This window comes from Vombatus ursinus, unplaced genomic scaffold, assembly GCF_900497805.2.
Source record: "Vombatus ursinus unplaced genomic scaffold, bare-nosed wombat genome assembly UNPS02014158.1, whole genome shotgun sequence".
NCBI lineage: Eukaryota > Metazoa > Chordata > Mammalia > Diprotodontia > Vombatidae > Vombatus > Vombatus ursinus.
In genome coordinates this window covers 2,468,661-2,487,211 of record NW_020953936.1, presented here as the reverse complement: position 1 = coordinate 2,487,211, position 18,551 = coordinate 2,468,661, and the positions used below count along the sequence as shown (strand labels likewise).

At 37.4% G+C, this 18,551-nt stretch overlaps 1 protein-coding gene across 3 annotated transcripts in view; it reads left to right on the top strand.

Annotated features, from left to right (window-relative positions):
* Positions 1 to 18,551, top strand: part of FBXO10 (F-box protein 10) — a 97,369-nt gene that overhangs the window by 46,457 nt on the left and 32,361 nt on the right. For all 3 annotated transcript variants that reach the window (XM_027859081.1, XM_027859080.1, XM_027859079.1), the window contains exons 5-6: positions 5,840 to 5,989; positions 9,085 to 9,221. In XM_027859081.1, coding sequence (XP_027714882.1) covers positions 5,840 to 5,989; positions 9,085 to 9,221 — 287 coding nt within the window. The remainder of the gene's footprint in view (positions 1 to 5,839; positions 5,990 to 9,084; positions 9,222 to 18,551) is intronic.

The window sequence follows — 18,551 nt, the reverse complement described above, 5'->3', positions numbered from 1 at the left end:
CCTGCTCATGTTAGAGCTATACTTTGTGTTAAAACTGTTCCACCTCTGCAATTTATATATGTTACGGCTGTAACATGGGCAACTGTAAAAAGGTAGAGGGCTCAGTCTCCCACCTATCGTGATCAGGGATGGAGTGAATACATTTTGAACCCCTAATGATAGGTTTCACTGAGTTGTTTGGCCTTTCCTTAGCTTAATCCAGTCCTCTCTTATCATGGTACAGTAATGGATGAGGTCTCAACTGCCATAGGGACAGGTTTTGCATTCTAATTACTGTTTGCCCTCAGTATGCATGAGGGCCGTAGTAAATGACTATGAGGAAAATGAGGAAGATCTTGGTTGACTGAGTCATCATTTAATTAAGGAATTGAATGAATCACCTCTACAGTAAGAAAGCAAAGGAGATACAACTTAATTTTTCTTCTGATACACATTATTCACTAAAATGAGACAATGCAAAAGCAATTACCTCGAGTCGCTCGTCGTTTTAACAGTTTATTTGAATGGAAAGAAATGAAATGTTAGCGTCACCTTGGTGAGCTGCATGTGGTAGAGGAAAGAGCATTGTCCTTGGAGTTCAGAGACCTTTGGTTTTGTTGTGGTCTAGTTGTGATTCTGTGTGCTCTTTAGCAAATCACTTTTCTAATCTGAGCCTCACTTTTCTCATTCCTAAAATCTACATGATACCACATGCCCTCTTAGCCTTGCCAGTTGTGGAATCAGATGAGAGCATAACAATAATAGAGCTTTGATCACTATGCAGTGTTATTCAAATATAAGGAATTATTGTTATTAGTATTAGCGTTTTTATCACTAATTTGACCGTGGTCATGATGTTATCATTTTGTTTGACTGAAAAGGAAAACTAGCTAGTCTTCTCTGACCCTGACCTTGCTGTAGGCAAAACCACTGTTTCTCAGTTCTTTCCTTCAGGCTTTTCCCTTCATCACCCCCATCCATTCTGCTCCCTCTGGGTGGAGGAGAGGGTTTGACCACTACCTCAGAGAGGGGCTTCCTTCTGCTTGGACTTAATTATCAAACCTTCTCCCACCATGCCTTTGACTCATTTTTACTTCTAGGTATGAGTCCAGATTCAGTCAATCTTTTCCTTGATCTGGGGAGCTATAATGATAGATTTCACTAAAAATCCTTTTTGTCCATCTTGGGCCCCAGCTGTTGATCTCAACCATAGAAAAGTTTTCCCCTCTTCTCTCTGTGCCCCAGGGTGACCATAGTTTCCAGTTTAGTTAAGTTTCTTTTGCTTTTTCCCCCAAGGAAAAATACATATACGCACAATGACTATGTCTTAGAAAAGCACAAGATCAAAACTGTTTTCATAATGACACTTGGGTGTTCTAATTTCTAATATAGTAAAAAAAAAAAAAAAAACTATAGTTATAAACATCATCAACAAAAGGTCTTTGGAGAAGAGGCCTCAATAATTTTTCACAGTGTAAAAGGGTCCTGAGATCAAAAAGTCAGGAAATTTCTGTCTTAGGGAAACTGATTTTTTTTTTAGAACATTTAGCAAATATAGAAAGCAAACAGATTAAAGTGAGAAATAGACTGTGTGTGGTGTGTGTGTGTGTGTGTGTGTGTGTGTGTGTACACACACAGATGCAAGTACACATGTTCAAACTCAAGAGTCAGAGTGAATTGAGACCTCTAGGGAGGTAAAAGTTTCACCATTTGTAGTTATGTCAGTAGGGATACTGCAGTCTCTTTCTAACTCTCATCTCCTCTCCCCCTTATGGGGCACACAGGGTCTCATCGTCCTACCCTCGCTCCGCCAAAAACATCTGGCCCTTCTGGAATTTCTGTCTGTGTCCTAGTAGCAGCACTTCTTACAACCACCCTTCAGTGTGTTTGCATTTTTTTCTGATGGCCATCCACTCCTGGGACACTTCTGCCCATTCCCTCTTCCTTAGGAAGAGAAAGGAGAGGTCTAACTTTGTCAGTTTTATAGCTGTCCAAGGCTGAAACAGATATGTATCTGTGAATCCCCAGTTATTATGATAATTAGTTTTATTATTTTCATTTATTTTCTTATTTTGTTATATTATGAGAATTTTTTTTAAACCAGCCATTAAATAAGACCCATTTTTAGTTTGCTTCCTGGAGAATTAATTAACTTTAATTAAAATCATTTTCCCAACAGTGCTCCCTTGATTTAACAATATTTCACTGATACCTTTAATAGACCCTGTTTACCCAGGAATTGACTGGATATAAAGAGATAGTTCACAGGCTGCTATGTGTGATAATAACGTTAACTGCTTCTTGAAAAGTTTCCTGAATTCACATCTTGGTAACTTAAAGAGTTAAATATTTTGAAGCTGGCTTTAGAATGCATTTGATATTTCTAAGCTCATGGTTTTATTCAATTAATGACCTAAAATTGTAAAAGTGAACTCAAAAAATCTTAAAGTGAAATAAATAAAAAATAAATGCCAGGACCTGTCTTATGGTTCAGGTGAAAACTATAGGATGCCAGAGAAATTCATTTCAGACCCTGAGCAACACCCAAGTTGGGAGTATCCCTAGAGCCCAAACTCATGACATACCAGGAGCATTAACAAATTCCCCACACTCTTAAATCACAGTGTGGATATTGTGTAGAACAAACAGCTTTATCTTTTGTCTCCATCACTATGCAATTGAATTTCACCCAGTCTATTGTTTTCCCCATTCTGAAGATCGCTTGGGAGAAAAGACCAAGCCAACTCTTTCAGAAATGAATTTTGTCTTCTATCAGAAGTGAAATTTGTCTAGCACTTTGTCTAACAACCTTAATCCAAGTTATTTCCAGAACTGTGAACCAACAATGTCATTCACGCCTTGTAGAACTCAAATGTGTCATTAACTTATGTAAGGTTAATTAGAATCTCAATATGATTTCATTCTTTTTAATAAGCCCTTTTGCTCATAATTTGTTCTTCTACTTGAAATATTATTCTCCTACTATAGTCTTTGTGGTTTATCTTATTTGCAAAGCCTCCTGATTTGACTATCATATTTAATGGGCAATCATTGTACTTTTCAGGAAAAATTGAAGTTTAAAGGGTAAGTTAGAGAGAAAAGCCTTGAAAATTCCTAGAGGACATCTCTGAAGCCAAGCAAGGTGCTTTGGACATTTGAGTAAATCAGACTCCTCTGACCTGAGTTTATTTTCAGAGAAATTGAACTGATAGTGAAGTAGATAGTAGATAAAAGAGACTATTTGGAGTGTTAGGCTGTGTGACTCTGGGCAAATCACTTAACCTCTCTCAGGCTCAGATTTCTCATCTGTAAATTGGGATTAATTGTAGCATGAAGTTCACAAGGTTACTATGATAATCAAAAGAGATAATACACATAAATCACATTGTGCACCTTAAAGAGCTATGTAAATGCTGGCTAGGTGGCTAATTAGTTAGCTCATTAGCTAGTGGTAGGAGAATGACCTGAAATGCGCCACTTAGAAAGGAGAATTAAGGGTTAGCTATTTAATACTGACTATAATAATAGCCTTTCTTTTTCAAGGGCTTGCTTCTTTGGGCAACGATGTTTACCTTGCTGTCATAATCTGAAATGTTTGGGTTTTTTCCTCAAATTAATATGATTTGATTTCCCTAAAGTAGCACCAAATAAAGATAAATTTAAAACTGTAGGAAGTTATAATAACACCTCTGGGAGAAAACCTACAGGAAATATTTTAATGTTTGTGGCTTATAGTTTTAACATTTCTCATTCAATGAAGAGGACTCAAGCACTCGCCCTGAGAGAACAGTTTGCAAGTTTCTTGCCCTTTGTTCTTTGTTCTCGAAGAGGACCATGACATCAGGGAGGTGATGCCATCACATGCAAGTGAATTGGATTTCAGTGAGAGGGGGCTGTGCAAAGTCACCAGTGTCTCAGCCAGTGTTACTCTTCATGCTTAGTAGCCTAAGGATTAGGGTAAGACCAACTCTTACCCTCACCTGCCTCCTCAAGACCAGCTTCCATGTCATTCCAAACATCCCAGTGAGGAGAGGCCACTTGAAAGAGGTGGCATTTGGGGGGCAGCTAGGTGGCGCAGTGGATAGAGCACCGGCCCTGGATTCAAGAGGACCTGAATTCAAATCCGGCCTCAAACACATAATACTTACTAGCTGTGTGACCCTGGGCTAATCACTTAACCCCATTGCCTAACCAGAAAAAAAAAAAGAAGAAAGAAAGAGGTAGCATTTGAGTTGATGCCTGAAAGGACCTAGACAGTCAAAGAAATGAGGAGACTATTCCAGACCTGGGGTCAGCTTGTACAGAGGTGCAGAGATGGGGAATGGAGATGTTATATATGATGGATGGCAAGTTGATTACATTGCCTGGAGCTTAGGGTGTGTGGGGGGAATAATGTAGAATCAGCCTGGAAAGACAGATGGGAGCCAGATTGTGAGGGCCTTGAAATTGCAAACACAAGTTTGTATTTTGTCCTAGAGGCAGTAGAGCTGTTGGCTTCCATGTCATCCAAGCCTTGTGAGTGGTCAGGCTGCCTTGTAAAAGGTGGGAGCTAAAGAAGTGGGTGCTCCTGGTAGTGACATGTCTTCCTAATACTGGCTCATCTCATATGGGTTCTAGGATGGTTTGGAGCTTAGGAAGAGGTAGAAAAGGGTGGGGGTTGGAATACATAATAGTGGAAGGGCAGATGGCAAGGTACCTGAAATAGCTGGGAGTGGGGAGAGAAAGCTCAGCCTGGGACTAGGTGATTATGGAGGCTCAAGTTGATTTTTTAAAATTTTTCCTCCAATGATGGACAGAGTAGACCTGTGCCAGTCTATGCCAGAAAGTAAGTCACATACTAGCTTTATGTCCCTGGGCAAGTCACTCAGCCCAGTTTACCTCAGTTTCCTCATCTGTAAAATGAGCTGGAGAAGGAAATGGCAAGCTACTCCAGTATCTTTGCCAAGAAAACCCCAAATGGGGTCACAGAGAGTCGAACAGGACTGAAACAACTGAACAACGACAAAATTTATTAGGATAGGAATGAGATCACCATTCCATTTGTATTCAACCCACATTTCAGTGCTGGTTTTCCCAAAATGATATAGCAATGGCAAAGGGACTCAGAATAAATTATTGCCTTCCTGAACATCTCTATATTTAATGTGCCAATGAATATTGCTGATGTTGATCACTGTTTTGTGGGTGTGGCTTCTAGTTTTACACAGTGCACAGGTGAACACTGTATTTTGTTTTATTTTGTTTTGTTTTTGAGGCTGCAGACATTGTTTTTAAGAATCTTTTGCTTCTGGCTTCATTTCAGTGCCCTTGCTCAGAAAATCCTTCCCTATCTCTTCCCCCATTTTCTTTCTAGCTACATGATAGCTACTCTTTTCATCTCCATTGGGTCCTATCAGTTCACAGCTAGGCTGCATGATTTGAAGTTGTGATTTTTTTAAAAAATAGTTGTTTGGTTTTGTTTTTAAATAATATTCCCATGTGTCTAACTATAGATAAATGTGGAGTAAACATTAAACTCTGATCCAACTTTCTTCAAGAAATTGACAAGAAGGTGATAAGGAAGTCATAGTTCTGAGTAGAATAATGAGACGTGGGGTGGAGTAGGGAAATATGCTATTGTTTGGAAGCTAAAGCCAGATTGTTTGTATATACAATATATATGTGTGTGTATATACATGTATACACACATTATACCTACATACACATATGCATACATGTTACTTAAACCGAAGCATTAAGAGAATTGAAAAGAATCCAGATACATGTCAACTGGTAAGGGCAGTACTAGACTTTTCATTGTGTCGTGTATTTTAGAGCTTTATAACCAAACAATAAAGAATACTTTCTTTTTCTGGTTTAGATCATCATGCTAAAGAATGACATTTACCATTGCAAAGCATCAGGAATATTTTTGCGCCTGGAAGCAGGAGGCTTGATTGCTGATAATAACATTTATTCCAACTCCGAGGCTGGTGTGGATATCCGAAAGGGAGCCAACCCATTCATACTGGTATCACTCCATTTACTCTTCTTTTTTTATTATTTTTTTTTTTTTTGGAAACTTGACCACGACACTTTTCTGGTTTCTGCTAACATTTTAAAATTCCATTTGTAAATTTACCCTGTCTTTCCGTTTTCTCTCTGTTTCATGACTCATTCTCTGGCTCTGTTCATTTCTTTCTCTCTTTTTCCGTATCTTTCCCTCTCTGTGTCTCATACACACACACAGACACCCATAGAGTTTATTCTAGTCTTTCTCTTCTCCTCACACAACAGAAATTTGTTGCTTTCTTTCCTGACTCTTCAGCCTATTTGGCTTTTTCTCCTTCCTACTCTATCTTATATTTTTCTTCATTCTTTTTTTTTCTTTATTTCAGTTGCAGGACATTTATTCATTCAATAAACATTTAAGTACCTACTGTGTTAAAAGTATTGTGAAAGAAATGTTCCCTACCAGTAAGGAAACTTAAGACTAAGAGAGACAGACCAATAATTCAAGTAAATAGTTAATTTAATATTATAGAAAATTAAATTTACGATTTTAGTTCTGCCTTAAGATCATTTGTTGCATAGGTACTGTGAAACTAGGGTGAATTTGGTTTTATGCCAACATGAGTAATAGCTAGTCAGTCAGCAGTATTTATTAAGTACCTGCTGTGTGCCAGGGACTATGCTAAGTTATGGGGATATAAAGAAAGGCAAAAATAGTTCCTGACCTCAAGGAGTTCATAGTCTAACAGGGGAGACAACATGCAAACAGATAAACGACTATGTACAAACAAGATAGACACAGGATAAATTGGAATTACTCTTAGAGGAAAAGTACCAACATTACCGGGGATCAGAAAAGACTTCTTACAGAAGGTTAGATTTTAGCTGGGACTTGAAGGAAGCCAGGGAAGCCTGGCAGTGGAGATGAGGAGGGAGAACCTTCCAGACATGAGAAACAGCCAACAAAAATACAACGAGTAGAATGAACGTGGAATAGCTTGTGTAAGGAGCAGCACAGAGGCCGATGTCACTGGGTTACAGAGTTTATGGAAAGGAATCAAGTTTAACAAGACTGGAAGAGTAGGAAAGGGCCAGGTTATATTAAAAAAAAAAAAAACAGAAACATTATTTATTCTTTGTACTCCAAGCTTGTTCCATCTTAGTTATAAAAATATTCTTTAGAAGCAGCTGTTCTCAGGACATATTTACTGAAGCTGGGGGGGGGGGGATTAAGCCCTCCCTGTTTCCTTTGAGACACAAGTGAACAATTAAAAAATCTGTATTTCTGTTGCTTTTAACCATGAAACTTTTATAGATAGAAAGAAATGTCACTGTATTCTATTCAAGGATCCAGAGGAGGACAATAATAAGGTATAATGATGGGTTAGATTCTTTTGGTCTATAGGAAGATGCTCTTCTTTGGTAGGGTAAACCGAGCCTATTGATTTTTATGTCTGAGTAATCTTTAGGAGTTCTGGGAATCTCAGTGAGAAAACTGTCGTTGCAAATGAGAAGGAAGGTTCTTGGCTGCACAAGCAAGTCACATCCTGGAAAGTGTACTCAATCAGGCCTGCAGAGGATTAATTTCTGAAATAAGAGCTTTTACTTTTAAAACTGTCATTTAAGAAATGTTTCCCACCTTCACTGAAAAGAAAAATAAGTGCTCTGTCTTTTTATGGACCGAGAAGAATGTTATTGAGGGTAGCTTGTGGTGGCTACAGTTTCTGTCCAGATTACTGAAAGGGCTAGGAATGGAAGTGCCAGTAGTCACAGTGGTTAACACTGATTTCTTACTACCCACATCAGGAGAAAACTGTGAAGAAATTATACAATTATCCTCGGTTTATGGACAAACGGATGCATTCAGAGGTTAGAAGTCTGAGGACACACAATGAAACAGAAGTCTTTCCCTCATATTTCTGTATTGTATTTTTTCATTAGGAGACATCTTATTTGGACTTTTTCCATCATAATTGTGTAATATTATATCCGCAACTAGGTTTATTTAGGGAGTTTGTGGGAACTTTCGTTAGTATTTCAGTTTTGCAACACATCATATTTGAACTTTTCTTGCATGATCTTTATTTAGGGAGCTTGGGACAGGAGTCTGTCTCAGGGTAGCTTTCAGGGATGGAACAGAGTTTGGTAGCATATCTTTTTTTTTCCAATCCAAAGGAAAACATACAGTTATTACTAGTGAGGAGGCAAAGGACATCTGCTTCCTTGGAAGAAATTGCTTTGGTCTGTGTGATATTGGGACTGCTTTAAATCAACCACCCTGCTTTTGCTTACAATTCAGGGTTCACTTTTACCAGCCCATGCGGCATCATCTGTTAAACAAGATCAGTGTGTTTCATCCTCTTTAGGTGGTATACTGGGATTGTGAAAGACCAACAAAAAGCTTATTAAAATTGTCTTTCTTTTAATACATTTTTTTTAACCCTATGAAACATCTTAAGACATGGTGGACAGAATAAATTTGGAATCTAGAAGATCTGAGTTCAAATCCTGCCCCAGACATTTAACTGTCCATATTACCCTGGGCAAGCCCCCTAAACCTCTCTCAGCCTCAGTTTCCTCATCTGTAAAATGGGAATAATAAGAATATCTCATAGGGTTCTTGTAAGGAACAAATGAGATAATCTAAGTAAAGTGCTTTACACACCTTAGAGTGCCATGCAAATGCTGTTATTGTTCCTGTTATCATTTGGCCCTCATAAGTGACATCAGAGAGAAGAGTCAGCCACCCTTTTAGATTTGCATAATGTTAAAGAATATGTCTTTTATTAGATTATTCAAATTGACATTCTCTCCTTTTCCAGTATGAGAGTGGAAGGCGAAGAATCTGTAATTAGACAAGCAACCTACCATTAGAGAAGCATGACCAAATTATGTTCAGTAGATGAAAAGAAAGCACATGGTCCATTGTAATGGTTTTGTGTGTGTTAAATCCCAAGCAAAATGAAATTAATTTTTTTCATAAAAAACAACAAACTATTCTTTGTCTAGATGTACAGAAGCTTTTTGTCTTTGTCATCCATCGCTCACTGTCATGACTGATATTTCTTCTGTTTTGCCTTTTATTCTTTTCGTACGTGCATAAAAATCCTGCAGTGTAATAAGATACACAGTGGCCTTCGTTCAGGCATCGTTGTCCTTGGCAATGGAAAAGGCATCATCCGTAGCAATCAAATATATGGAAATAAAGAAGCTGGCATTTACATTTTGTATAATGGAAATCCTATTGTGAGGTATGTTTATTCAGACCTCCTCACTCCTCTTCTCTCCTGCCTCATGTCCCCTACATCTGCTTTTCCCATGGCCTCTACTCCCCTTCCCCCTGTGTGCATGTGTACTTTTGAGTTTCATGCTAAATGTTTTCACAAGTAAATGTCTTCCACAGTTGAAAAATACCCAGGTGGCTACCTTACACAAGCACAATAGATTCTCTTTTCTCCCTTTATTGATTTAGTTCCAGTAAAATTACCAAAGGATGACAAGAGAGAAACTGAATGATCACAAATTGTGTCTCTAACTAAACTGAAGTACAGAATGTTTTGTTAAAACAAAGCTAATTTCTAAAACTATCTGTAAATTAAACCCCTGACTATATACTTGAGAGTTGTGACTCATATTCATGCAGTTCTAACTACATTGACAAGAATATTATGGTCTATAAAACACCCACGTTGGTACATTATAATAAATTGTTACTAAGAATATTTGACCTTTCATATGTGGGGGAGGAAGGATCCAACAAAATGTGTGCTGTGACAGTTTCATTTTGGAGTGAGAGGGAGGGTTTTTTTAATATTATACATAATTCTCATGACATCTTATTAAGCAGCATCATAGGCTTTGATTTAGGCTTTAGGATATATGGAGAACTGAATTTCCAAACACTGGGTAGATTTAAACTGAGGAATGTTCTTTGAGTTTCTGAAAAATAGAAAATTTACATTAAAAAAAATTCTTTTGCATTTCTGTTGTATTGTGGACGTGTAAAAAGCTTACCAGGAATGGGCCTAACTACCCCAGCTGTCTTGATAAGATTCTTTCACAGAGTTCCAGCCTGAGTAGGTAAGAAGAGGCAGTGGCAGTGAGGGAGGAGGGATTAGGGAAGAGAAGGGGCAAGTAAGACTGGGGATTGCTCTACTCCTAAACTCCTAACAGAATTTTGGAAACTTCACAGTGAGATTGGAACTAGTAATCCTATTCTGGCAATCAAGAAGTTAAGGCTGAGTCTAGAGGTGTGGTCCAGCTACGTAGATGGAGGTCACTCAAAAGTACATAGATATATGTCACTCAACAGCCCTCCTCTACCAAAAAATAATATATATATTATATATATATATGTATATTACTTTTGTAGCTTTTTATTTCAAGAATCTAGGGATGGTGAACTGAGTTGGTTGGACTAGTGGACATCAGTTTTCAGACTCTAGAGGTTATCTAATTCAGGCTCTGACCTATAAACCTGTGGTCTGTGAGGATCTTGTAGATAATTTGAGAGAAATTTTAGTATTTATAGTTTGGTAAACCTATTGTCATTGATCATTCATTCGCTTAATCTAAGAAGACTGATATTATTTCATGAGTATCATTTTTTCTTTTTTTTTTACGAGTATCATTTTTTCCACCAATTTTGGGAATGCTCTCTGCAGTAGCAAGCCAAAGAGGCAGAAGTAGGTGGCCCTTGGGAACTTTGGCCCATTGAAATGATCCATAGACTGAAAAAGTTTGAGATTTATTGGGGTAGAGCATTGTCTGATGTGAACATAGTTGAAGGGTTGATCCTTCAAAAGGTTGATCAGTCAGTTTTATACAAGAAAAAAAAAGTGTTTCACAGACAGACCATGGACCCCCTCCCAAACCAGGCAATTTGTAAATATGTGTCTTTGGTGAAAGGGTTTCATTGGGTCAATACTAACAAAAAACAAATCTTCCTCAAACCGAAGTTTAGTAGGAACAACAATATATACAAAGTAGGGCACATAATCATTTTACATAAAAGGTTTTGAGCTCTGTCAGAGAAAAAAAAATGGTATCAAATATATCGTGTCATTTGTAATGCTGAATTGTCTTTCTGCTCTGACATGAGTATTTTCCTTTTTAAATAAGTTTTTATTAATATCTTAGGGGTTTTTTATATCATCATAGTTATCCCCACTATCTGTCTCCCTCCCCCTACCAAAGAGTCATTCCATATGACAAATAGTATTTTTTAAAAAAGGAAAAAATTGAGCACAACATTGAAAAGATCCAAAAACATATGCAATGTGGAACACCTATAGACCTCTTACCTTCATGAAGAAGTGGGTTAGGGAAGTTCTCTCATATCTTTCATTCAAGTCATGTTTGATCTTTATAATTTTGTTACATGTATTTATGATTTTTTGTATGTGGTTGTTTTTTTTCTCCCATTTATAGTGTGGTTACTTTGTATATTGTTTTCTTGGTTCTGTTTACTTCACTCGGCATCAGTTCATAAACCAAAGTGAGTGATACTGTTCCCTGTGGGGGAGCTGGAACAATCCAGGGGGTGGTAGTAGCCTTGGGTGCAGTGGGGGGGGGCACTGAATAAAAATAAAGCGACAGTGAAAGCATAAGGAAAGAAGAGAAGATAAGAAAATTTGGAAAAAATTGTTCAAACATGTTTCATTTGTTGCATAACAAAGTTAAAATTGTAGTGATTCTGTTATTTTCCAAACACACAAAATGCAAGTTATAATTTTCAGTGGTCAAGTCCGCCAGCAGATCTCAACAAACAGGTGTTGGCAGGCAAGTGTATCGTGCATTTTTGGGAAGTCCATCTTGCATCCACAGGAATGTGTGTGTATAATGACTTGTTTACAATATGATACTATATGGTTACATGACACTGTATTGTGTCATCAAAATTTAAATGCAGAAAAAACCCTACAAATTTACAATAAATTATTAAATTTAAGATGTGTCATTTACAAAAACTTACATTTTTTTGAAATGACACAAATTTTTAAGAATATTAAAAGGTCAAAGAAAGATTTCGGGGAGGCACTGAGTAATTTTTTTAAAAAAGGGGACAGTAGGCCAAATAAGTTTGAGAACCTCTGATATAGAGCTTTCCATGCTTCTCTGTAGCATTTAATCTGTTTTCAAGAAAATTTCCAGTCAACTCATCAGGTCACATAATTCATATAAAATGTCAGTATCTCAGTTAATTCCGATATTGTTGATTGGGTTATTTAGGTAATTGTGGATATATTTGGTATTAAATATACATAAAAGTATCATAAACATTATTTTGAGAATTGATGTCATCATCATTATGTCTAAGGTTTTCCCCATATGGAGTGTGTCCATGCCATTTATATACCCCAATCAATCCTTTTCCATATCCTACCCATTGCTGCTATAAATTTCCATTGTTGCCACTGTTCTCTCTGCCCCACCCCCCGAGTCTGCCCCCAACAGATGTAGTGGTTTTGCATTTTGAGGAGTTAAATGGTTGCAGCCGCCCCCTTCTTGGTAAGACCATATCTGTCCTATATCTTGTTTTTATTTACATTGTTCTTATTCACAAAAGGCTACAAAGTTTAAAATGGATGCATTAGTCCTAGGGGGGGGATGCTACTCTTTTGAGAGCTGTATGGTAGCAACCAGTTACTCTATCCTTTTCAAGGTCCTGAAAGTTGTGCATGCCTTTCCCTTTGTGGTTGTCTACATGATAATTTGTGATACACAGACCATCCCTCATTGGCATGTCTTTTGAGCTTAAATAAATGGCATTTTTCATTCTACCAGTTTGCATTATCTTTGTTTTACATTAATCTTTAAGGCCTCATTTTTTTCTTTTTCTTCTTTCCCTCACTTAATAAATAGTATTTTACATTTGAAGATAGTTTTCAACATTCATTTTTGTAAGATTTTGAGTTCTAAATTTTTCTCTGTCTCTACCTCCCTCGCCTCCCCACTCCCCAAGATAACAAACAATCTGATATTGGTCATGCATGTACAATCATATTAAACATATTTCCACATTAGTCATGTTGTGAAAGAAAAATCAGAACAAAAGGGAAAAACCATGAGAAAGGAAAAAAGTGAAAATAATATGCTTCAGTCTCCATTAAGACTCCTTAGTTCTTTCTCTAGTTGTGGATAGCATTTTTCATCATGAGTCTTTTAGAATTGTCTTGGATCATTATATTGCTGAGAAGAACTAAGTCTATCATAGTTGATCATCGCACAATGATGCTGTTATTGTGTAAAATGTTCTAGTTCTGCTCACTTCACTCAGCATCAGTTCGTGTAAATCCTTCCAAGTTTTTCTGAAATCTGCCTGCTATCATTTCTAATAGTATAGTAATATTCCATCACAATCATATACCACAATTTGTTCAGCCATTCCCCAATTGATAGGCATCCTCTCAATTTCCAATTCTCGGCCACAAAAAAGAACTGCTATAAATATTTGTGTACATATGGGTTCTTTTCCCTTTTTTATGATCTCTTTGGGATACAGACCTAGTAGTGGTATTGTTGAATCAAAGGGTATGCACAGTTTTATAGCCCTTTGGGCATAGTTCCTAATTGCTCTACAGAATGGTTGGATCAGTTCGCAACTCCACCAACAATGCATTAGTGTTCCAATTTCCCCACATCTTCTCCAATATTTATCATTTTCCTTTCCTGTCATATTAACTAATTTGATATGTATGAGGGGGTACCTCAGAGTTGTTTTAATTTGCATTTCTCAAATCAGTAGTGATTTAGAGAATTTTTTTCATATGACTATAGATAGCTTTGATTTCATCTGAAACTGCCTGTTCATATCCTTTGACCATTTATCAATTGGAGAATGACTTATATTCTTATAAATTTGACTCAGTTCTCTATTATTGGAGAAATGAGGCCTTTATCAGAAATGCGGGCTGTAAATATTGTTTCCCAACTTTCTGCTTTCCTTTTTTTTTTTTTTTTTTGCTTTTTGGTGAGGCAGTCAAGGTTAAGTGACTTGCCCAGGGTCACACAGCTACTAGGTGTCAGATATCTGAGGCTGAATTTGAACTCAGGTCCTCCTGACTCCAGGGCCAGTGCTGTATACACTGTGCCACCTAGCTGACCTCTGCTTTCTTTCTAATCTTGGTTGCATTGGTTTTGTTTGTGCAAAGCCTTTTTAATTTAATGAAATCAAAATTATCCACTTTGCATTTCATAATGTTCTCTATCTCTTGTTTGGTCATAAATTCTTTCCTTATTCATACATCTGACAAGTAAACTATTCCTTGCTCTCCTAAATGCTTATGTTTTGAAGATGACGGAGTAAAAGCAGTGACTTGCTTGAGCTCTCCCCCAAACCCCTCCAATACCTGTAAAAAAATGGCTCTAAACACATTATAAAGCAGCAGAACCCTCAAAAAGACAGAGTGAAACAAATTTCCAGCCCAAGACAACCTGGATGGTTGATCAGAAAGGTATATCACACCGGGCTGGGAGAGGAGCGCAGTTCAGCGTGGGCATGCAGGCAAGGCAGGCTTCAGCAAACCTGGAGCAGGCCTCAGAGGACTGACTTACAGACAGCTGTGGTGGTTTCTAGACTTCTCAACCCATAATTGCCAAAGACAACTTAGAAGGTCAGTAGGAAAAGTCTGTATCTGTAGTGGGAGAGAAGCACGGTCTCGGCCCTGGTGCCCAAGTGTGGCCCCAGGGCAGTGGCTGCTTTTGAGCTTCCAACCCACAGACTAAGGGGTAATTGAGCGGCTGATCAGAGGAGGATTACAGAGATCTCTTTGCTGGTGCAAGATTCTCTTGCTTTGCCCGTGCTTAGATCTGGGTCACAGTTCTGGGTGGTGGTCCTGGCTCGAGGAGGAGCTCTGGTGTGGTGGAGCTTGTAGTGGCTGTGGAGAGGAAATCCTCCTCACAGTTACAAGACAGAAAAGAGTGCTTGTGGTCACTCATATACCAGGGCACAGGCCAGGAAAGGAGTAAACATCTCACCCTTGGTCTTAGCACCTTGGAAGAACTGAAAATTTACAGGTCCGCAGAAGTATCTCTGAAAACAGCTACACAAAACCCCCAAAACTTGGGACAGTACATTCTCCACACTGGAACCAGACCTCTACCTTAACAAAGAGTTTATAACTCAAGTAATTGGCTGGGATCATGAGCAAGCAGGGCAAAAAGAGTCAGACTATAGAATATTACGCTGGTGACAAAGAAGATCAAAACATACAACCAAAAGAAGACAACAAAGTCAAAGCTCCCACATCCAAAGCCTCCAAGAAAAATACGAATTGGTCCCAGGCCATGGAAGAGCTCAAAAAGGATTTTGAGAAACAAGTAAGAAAAGTAGAGGAAAAAGTGAGAATGATGCAAGAAAATCATGAAAAACAAGTCAACAGCTTGCTAAAGGAGACCCAAAAAAATACGGAAGAAAATAACACCTTAAGAAATAGCCTAACCCAAATGGCAAAAGAGGTCCAAAAAGCCAATGAGAAGAATGCCTTAAAAAGCAAAATTGGCCAAATGGAAAAGGAAATCCAAAAGCTTACTGAAGAAAATACTTCCTTAAAAATTAGAATGGAGCAATTGGAAGCTAGTGACTTTATGAGAAATCAAGACACTGTAAAACAAATTCAAAAGAATGAAAAAATAGAAAACAATGTGAAATATCTCATTGGAAAAACAACTGATCTGGAAAATAGATCCAGGAGAGAGAATTTAAAAATCATTGGACTATCTGAAAGCCATGATTAAAAAAAGAGCCTAGACATCATCTTTCAAGAAATTATCAAGGAAAACTGCCCTGATATTTTGGAACCAGAGGGCAAAATAGAAATTGAAAGAATCCACCAATCCCCTCCTGAAAGAGATCCCCAAAGGAAAACTCCTAGGAATATTGTAGCCAAATTCCTGAGTTTCCAGGTCAAGGAGAAAATATTGCAAGCAATCAGAAAGAAACAATTTAAGTATTGTGGAAACACAATCAGGATAACACAAGATTTAGCTGCTTCTACATTAAGGGACCACAGGGCTTGGAATATAATATTCTGGAGAGCAAAGGAGATAGGATTACAACCAAGAATCACCTCCCCAGCAAAACTGAGTATAATCCTTCAGGGGAAAAAATGGTCATTCAGTGAAATAGAGGACTTTCAAGCATTCTTGATGAAAAGACCAGAGCTGAATAGAAAATTTGACTTTCAGATACAAGACTCAAGAGAAGCATGAAGAGGTAAACAGGAAAAAGAAATCATAAGAGACTTATTAAGGTTGAACTGCTTACTTTCTGCATGGAAAGATGATATTTGTAACTCATGAGTCCTTTGTCAGTATTAGAGTAGTTGGAGGGGAAAAAATTATATGTATGTATATATATATAGATATAGATAGATAGATAGATAGATAGATAGATGGCATAGGGCGAGTTGAAGATGAAGGGGTGATATCTGGAGAATAAAATTAAGGGGTGAGAGAGGATTATACAGAGAGAGAAAGGGAGAGGTAGAATGAGGTAAATTATCTCACATAAAACAGACAAGAAAAGGCTTTTACAGTGGAGGGGAAATGGGGGAAGGTGAGAAGGAAAGAGTGAATCTTATTCTCATTGGATATGGCTTAAGGAGAGAATAACATACACGCTCAATTGGGTATAGAAATCTATCTTACCCTACAGGAAAGTAGGGGGGGAAGGGGACAAGAGAGCAGAAGGATGATAGAGGGGAGGGCAGATTGGGGGAGGGGGTAATCAGAAGCAAACACTTCTAAGGAGGGACAGGGTCAAAAAGAGAGAATAGAATAAATGGGGGGGCAGGATAGGATTAAGGGAAATATACTTAGTTTTTCACAACATGACTACCATGGAAGTGTTTTGCATGACCACACATGTATAATCTGTATCAAGTTGCTTGCCTTCTCAATGAGGGTGGGTGGGGAGGGAGGAAGGGAGAAAATTTGGAACCCAAAGTTTTAAAAACAAAAGTTAAAAAAAATTGTTTTCACATGCAACTGGGAAATTAGATATACAGGAAATGGGGTATAGAAATCTATCCTGCCCTACAGGAAAATTGAAGGGGAAGGTGGGGAGATAGAAGGGAGGGCAGATTAGGAGAAGGGGTATTCAGAATACATGCCATCTTGTGGTGGGGGGAGGGATGGATGGGGAGAAAATTTGGAACTCAAAATCTTGTGGAAGTGAATGATGAAAACTAAAAATAAATAAATTAATTAAAAAATAAATGCTTATGTTTTGTTTGTTTGTTCTTCTCTAATCAGTAGTGATTTAGAGCATTTTTTCATATGACTATAGATATAGCATCGATTTCTTCTTTTGAAAACTGCCTGTTTCCATCCTTTGACCATCTATCAATTGGGGAATGCTTCTTATTTTTATAAATTTGACTTAGTTCCCTATGTATTTGAAGCCTTTATCAGAGAAATTTGCTGTAAAAATTTCCCCTACTTTCCTTCTTTCCTCTTTCCTTCTAACTTTGGCTGCATTGGTTTTATTTGTGCAAAACTTTTTTAATTTAATGTAATCAAAATTATCCATTTTATTTCCCATAATCCTCTCTATCTTTTATTTGTTCATAAACTCTTTTCCATATCCATAGATCTGACAGGTAAAATTTTCAATGCTCTCCTAATTTATTTCTGACATGACCCTTTATGTCTCAATTATCTATCCATTTTGACTTTATTGTGGTATATGGTATGAGATGTTGGTGTGGCTAACTTTCTGCCAAACTTTTCCAGTTTTCCCAGCAATTTTTGTCAAATGATGAGTTCTTGCCCCAAAAGCTTATATCTTTGGGTTATCAAATTTTAGATTACTATGGTCTAATATATATATATGCTAATATATATATATAGACCAGATTGTTTTGATGATTAACATTTTGTAATAAAGTTTGAGATCTGGTGTTGCTAGGAGACCTTCCTTCACAATTTTTCCCTATTAATTCCCTTGATATTCTTGACCTTTTGTTCCTCCAGATGAATTTTGTTATTTTTTTTCTAGTCTTATAAAATAATTCTTTGGTAGTTTGATTCCTATGGCACACAGTAAGTAAATTAATTTAGTTAGAATTGTCATTTTTATTGTATTGGTTCGGCCTACCTAATGAGCAATTAATATTTCTCCAGTTGTTTAGATTTGTCTTTATTTGGATGAAAAATGCTTTGTAATTGTGTTCAGATAGTCTCTGGGTAGAGTCCTGAGTATTTTATAATGTCTGCAGTTATTTTACATGGAATTTCTCTTTCTATCTCTTGCTACTGGACTTTGTTGGTAACGTGTGTGTGTGTGTGTGTGTGTGTGTGTGTAAAAGCTGATGATATATATGGGTTTATTTTATGTCCTGCAACTTTGATGAAGTTAATTGCTTCAAGTAGTTTTTTAGTTCATTGTCTAAGTATACCATCATATTATCTGCAAATAGTGATAGTTTTGTTTTTTCATTGCCTATTCTAGTTCCTTCCATTTCTTTATTCTTGTCTTATTGCTATAGCTAGCCTTTCTAAGGCAATACTGAATAATGTTGATGATAATAGACATCCTTTTTCATCTCTGATTTTACTGGGAAAGCTTCTGGCTTATC